We start from the raw sequence: 6,089 nt of genomic DNA, 5'->3' as shown, positions 1-6,089 counted from the left end.
GTCTTTCCTTCTCTGCAGGCGATCTGGTTATATCCGCTGCTGCATCCCAAAGTGTTGAATAAGAGAGGGTAGGAGAACAAAAGAAGGAAGAACGAAGCAGTTGAGAGTTGAAACTTCAAATGGTTTCTTTTTGTCTTCATCATGTCTATGTACTAGCACCTGCTAGAATTCTTTGATTCTTTCCACTATTCGATCCAATAAAAATTCCGGCTTACTGCACTTCTCGTGGTGGTAACAATTGATCACCAAATGGGTCCTTTTTTCTCTGAACATCCTAAAGTGTTCGTCACACTCTCTCTTCTCCTCATCCTTTGTAGCTATCACAGTAACTCTCTCTCTTCAACATTCCTCACTTTGTTGGTCTTGGCTTTCTCCATTTCTTTCCTATTTTACCTTGATAAGATGAAACTATTATGTAAGCTCAACACTACGGAGAAGCCACCAGAGCTACAGTTTGGTCTGCAGAGTCTGCCACAAGATGAGATTGATCTTGAGGAAAATAAGGCAACCCAAGAGGGAGAAGGCAAGTTTCCACTTGATGAATTAGTCCTCAGGTCGACTAAGTCATCGTTGGAATGTCAAGGCCTAAATGGAGACGAAACAGATAGGCATGCATTGTTGAATGGTTCATTTTCCAGTGACAAAGCGGTGTTGGAAAATCCAAGTCCATCAGAATGCTTTACTTGTTCACTCTCTGATCATGAGTCTTTGGCGGAGAATGTGCGTCAGCTTGTGGAATGCTCTGAAGGTTCAATATCAGACGATGACAACCTCATTGAGATCTCAATCTCCCATGGACATTATGTAGTACCAGAGGAAAGTTCACAGTTAAAGCCGGAGGTGAAAGTAGTTTCCCCGCCAGACTTTTTACCAGAAACAGTGTGCAGGCAACATGGGCTAATGGAGCTCTTTCCAGAGATTATTGAGGAGGACAATTTAATTGAGATCGACATTGCTGAGGGTTGCACCAAATGTTCGAGGATGGGAATTAAGTCATGAACTAGGTTGGGCGATCTTTAATCTCTCAACTTCTATCTTATTCTTTAGTAGTAAGTTCCCAAAAGGTTTAGAGGTCTCATTTGGAGCTTTGTTAATTACTTTATCATGGAACTTTGCTTTCTTAAAACCCTAAAAAACCTGTGAATGCTTCTTAAAGCCTTAAAAGCACATGAAGCATGTCTTCCTTTAGGGTTAGGGTTTTCTGTGTTTGAGGTTCTTCGGAGCTTTTAGAGTTTCAAACAAATGCTTAATCTATGACCTTACTTTCTTGGAAAACCCTAAATGCATTTGTAAAATGCTTTCCTCGTCCCCACATGATTGAATAAACAAATACTTTGGAGTCTAAAGTCCCAAGTTGGTTTTACGCTTAATCTCTTTAAGTCTTTAATTGTTTTGCAGGGATTGATGCTTGGAAGAGCACAATGCATTGCCAAGAAATATTCATAATGTATTTTAGGGAGGGGACAGACCGGGTTAAATGAGACCTGGGTGGCGAGAGTTCTGGTTGTTGCATCTGCTATATCCAAAGTTTATCCTATTAGCACTAATCATGCTCCAACTATTAGCTGTTATTCTGTCATAGTCAAAAAAGATAAGTGATGCACATCAAAAACATTGAGTCTGTAGTGGATATACGTCCAACTTGGGCAGCAGTATTTTCTTGAAAATCATGGACAGCAACATTCTAATGGCTGCCAAGAGCTCAATTTAGCATAAAATTGTCAACAAAAATTATAAGTGGTGTGGGGTGTGCCCTTTGATGTTTATTGTGACCATCCATCCTACTTTGAAGAATGGTTCCTACCAAACTACCAAAAAAAAGAAGAATGGTACCTACCGTTACCATCAATGGTAATGCCTACATTACTGAATCTATACATGTTGGTTTATAGGTTACCATCTGAGTGGAATAAGAGCATATACTTTAGTTCTACGTCATATTTCTTTCTCTTTCTTCCTTTTTCCTTCTCTCTTTTTTCCGTTTCTTCTCCCTCTTTTAAAGAAAGGCATCCTTGTTTTCTTTTTTTTGGTAAAGAAAGGCATCCTTGTTCATACTAGCTTATTCATTACTCACTAACATACACAAGGAAACTCAGCTATTTGCCTATTTCATCATTAGTGTATGCATATGCACAGAAACATCTGTTAACAATTTTTGGACAGTTTGAGAATGGATACAGTTTCAGATGTGATTAACCAGGGATTTCTGGACAGTTTTGATAATACATTTGAGAGACGATAATATATGTCATGTTTTCGATGAACTACCTGAACTATCTGCACACATTTCTAATGTTTAGACCAGAGATCAATAGGATTCTTTTAGTTTGGAGAGATGGAGTATGAATGGGACTTTTTTCAGTTAATAGTTGTAATCTTTTGATATTGGGAGGAGTTGTCTCTTCAACAGCCAAGTTTAATTTGGAAATGTTCTTGACCTGAGAAAGTCAAGGTGTTTGTGGTTTTCTTGTGTAAAAAGGAGATCTGCACGGCCATGATCTCAAGAAAAAGGAATTAGCCTACTCCTACTTCTTGTAAAGGTTCATAGGAAGAGGAATCCATTGATCACTTGTTTGCCTATAGCATTTTTCTTTGTAGGAATAATTGGAGACTTTTCTGATTAAATTGATAAAATTGGACCATACCGAGTCAATTGAACAAATCTGATCTGATCGCCTCTCCCTTCAACACTGAAAAATTCAAAAAATAGCAAACTGGTCGACTAACCAAGGATGCATGTTAATTCTTGTACATGCATGAATGTGGACTCAATTTTTTTTATAGATATTAGGTCAAAAACTTAGTTTGTATATGTCTTGTAGGAAAGAATATTGCTCCATTAAAATCTTAAGGTTATGTCATGCAAAACTCAAATCTAGAACCTCTGAATGGTAACGAGCTATATATCACATTAGTCCATATCGCCCACCTAGACTTGAATCTAAAAAACCAATATGGTGTCAACACTAAGGATTATATAATGAATTGTTGATTTTTTTGTTAATGATTACTCACATGTAGTTATGACTTCACTGCATGGATGGTTGTTACTAAGACCTAAATGCATTAGTAAATTTTTTTTTTTCTCGCATGATACAATTCAAGGTATAATTTATCAATGTATTCATATTACGTAAGGATTTGTGCAAGCTTGTGCTTAGTTCTACATTGTTTGTGCATTGAAAAGATATTAAATATTTATACAGGATTAAATAATCTAAACAATATCTTCCAGATAATATTTCTGATTGAGACCTATGTTGTCATAAATGGTATCAAAGTGGACTCTGCCCAAGGTTTATTTGGACTATAGAAAACTGCAACATAAGCTATTTTGAAGTTGACTATAGGCTGATCATAATATTTGTGATTAAGTTTGATTAGATTTATTATTAGATTCGAATCTTAGCTTAGAGAGGATGCCAAGGATTAAATAAGAGAAGTATGTAAGAATCGTGCTTAAGGAGATCTTGGATATCTAAAGAGGACTAAGGAACTAATATAATCTCCTTTGGCTAGCTTTTTGGATGAGGTACTGGTTTGTTATATGACTTAGGGTTTATGTTTGTGTAATTCTTGACATGCTGCTAACCCAATTCGGCCCATATTTGTGCATGAAAATGATAGTGAGAAATTCTTTGTGCACCACGGGCGGTGTAGAAGTCCGATGTGGAGCGCACTATTTTATATGATAGGTCCACGTAGCTACCACTTCCCAATGCACATTTAACGTCAGTAGTTCTACTTTTTCATTTGAAAATTTTAAATGACGAAAATATCGCTGTTATTTGAAAAAAATTATGACACACTACAAGAAAAGAGAGTTTTTACGATGAATTTATTTGTGATGAATTATATTTTCATCGTAAATAAGATTATTTATGATGAAAAATTATTTTCATCACTAATAATAAAATATTTATGATAATTTTTTTCATCATAAATAAATTATATTAATGATAAAAAAAAATTTCATCACTAATATTTGAAGAAAAATAAAAAAATTTAAAAATTTAAAAATTACATATTATTTATGATGAAAATTTTTCATCGTAAATAACGAGTATTATTGATGAAAAGTAATTATCCATCGAAAATACACACTTATATTTACGATGAATATTTTTCATCCCTATTATTTAAAAAAATAAAAAAAATTTAAAAATTTAAAAATTATAAATTATTTATGATGCAAAAGTTACGTCATAAATTGGTGCGGACACCAGAGACATCAAAAATCGACAACATGATTTAAGGCCATACTTGGATTTGTCCACGTCACCTTTGGAGCCACCACTCTCCACATGCCAAGAGAAGAAATATGCATGCCAGCATGTGCCGTGCTCATGCCAAATTGTGTCAAGCATCAAGCACCCAGATGGAGTTCCATTTCTTCCTTAGAATTCCTTAAGAGTTCTTGGCTCCTTATTTTGTTGAAGGCTGATTTCTTTCCTATGGTAGATTATAATGCTTTATTTTTTTGTGGAGGGTTGATTTCTTCCTTGTAAAGATAAGAGATTCCTAAACAAACAGGACCCTTAGAGTCCTATATAAATCCTTGTATCTTTCATGAAAAAAATAATGAATGATTTTACAAACTCCACAAATACTTGTGTCAATCGCTCCGAGAGGGAGAGGGTGTGAGACCCAAAATTGCCTCACAAGGGGAGGGTGTGAGGTCCACTTTCTATCCTATTCCTTCTACTTAAGATTCAGTGTTCCTGCGACTCTGATCGACTCCACCATCTATCCATGCAAGCCTATTCCGTCAAGAGAAGATCTGTCTCCTCCAGAATTTTCATCTGTCGTGCTGAGAGAAGGAGTGATTTCTTATTCTACAGATCATATGCTGTCAAGGACCTTCGTTCCTTAACAGTTGATCTTTGATTCTTTTTTTAATCCGATGTTGGTAAAGACCTAGTTCTTTATCGATTGATCTGTTTGGTTAAAAGATTAAGAGCCCTAATCAGAGTAGTTTCTTAACTACCACGATCCGGATTCTTATCATCTTTTTGGATTTTCTCACGGGTTTAATATTTTATTTTCTCTCGTTCTATTCTTATTTCTTTTTTTGCATTTACTCGTGAGCATGTTTAATTTCTGCTATCTATTTATGAAATTTTATATTACTAATTGTTTACTAATCTCTCGAATGGCATTCGTCTGTATCATTTAGATTGATCTCGCTTTAGTCTCGTATCAATCAATCACGCCTCCTGAGCAGAGTATAGGCAACTATACTGTCTGTCCTGAGAATAATGAGCCCCTGGTCGGACGTGATTTATTGTTGATGAATAGAAGAGAGCTTGATTATTAGGATTGATTTTCTTTTTTAGGATTGTCCCGCATCAATTTGGTATCAGAGCAGGTTGATTAGGGCTTTAGTTTAAATTCAGCAATTTAAATTTTCGCAAGTTAAATTTTCGCACTCTAAATTTCGTACTTTACTTTCAAGCATTTTAATTTTTTATTGTACCTTATTTCTGCATCTTAGAGTTGCATGACCACTAAATCAGGTACCTGGTACCAACGTCCTACTTTCCCACCCAATACCAATATGGATCCCAATATAGCAGCCATCATTAATGCTCTGACTGAAAAGTTTGATGACATGAAAAATTTTATGAAAGCCATGGATGAGAGAATAGTGGTATTAGAAGAAGCTAGGCAGAAACAACCTGAACCTGAGTCTCTCCGACTACCTATAGGACAAAGAGGTAGGAATCTAGAACTTGATCGACCTATAGGGGCACGCCCGCACCATAACCAGTTCAATCAAGATGAGCATATTCTTAGGAATGTGAAAGTCGAAGCCCCAAGTTTTGATGGTTGTCTAGATCCGAGAGAGTACCTAGATTGGGAATCAGGTATGGATCACTATTTTGGATGGTACGAAATGTCTGAAGCAAGGAGAGTTAGGTTTGCTAGAATAAAATTGGTGAGGCAAGCCCGACTTTATTGGGAAAGTGTTGAGCGTCTTCTCAATCAGAAAAGACAAGATCCTATAGAAACCTGGGATGAGATGAAAAAAAAACTCAGAGAGAAGTACCTCCCCACCTCTTACCAACAAAGACTTTTAGATCAATGGC

At 36.0% G+C, this 6,089-nt stretch overlaps 1 protein-coding gene across 1 annotated transcript; it reads left to right on the top strand.

Annotated features, from left to right (window-relative positions):
• Nucleotides 1-204: 204 nt before the first annotated feature.
• Nucleotides 205-1,130, top strand: LOC109506655 (uncharacterized; the record flags this gene model as incomplete). The annotated part of the gene is made up of 1 exon (XM_019855097.2): nucleotides 205-1,130. A coding segment is annotated over one exon (795 nt), but the record flags the coding sequence as incomplete, so codon positions are not given.
• Between the last annotated feature and the right edge of the window lie 4,959 nt (nucleotides 1,131-6,089).

This window comes from Elaeis guineensis, chromosome 15 (genome assembly GCF_000442705.2).
Source record: "Elaeis guineensis isolate ETL-2024a chromosome 15, EG11, whole genome shotgun sequence".
Lineage (NCBI taxonomy): Eukaryota > Viridiplantae > Streptophyta > Magnoliopsida > Arecales > Arecaceae > Elaeis > Elaeis guineensis.
This window is presented reverse-complemented; position numbering and strand designations above follow the sequence as displayed.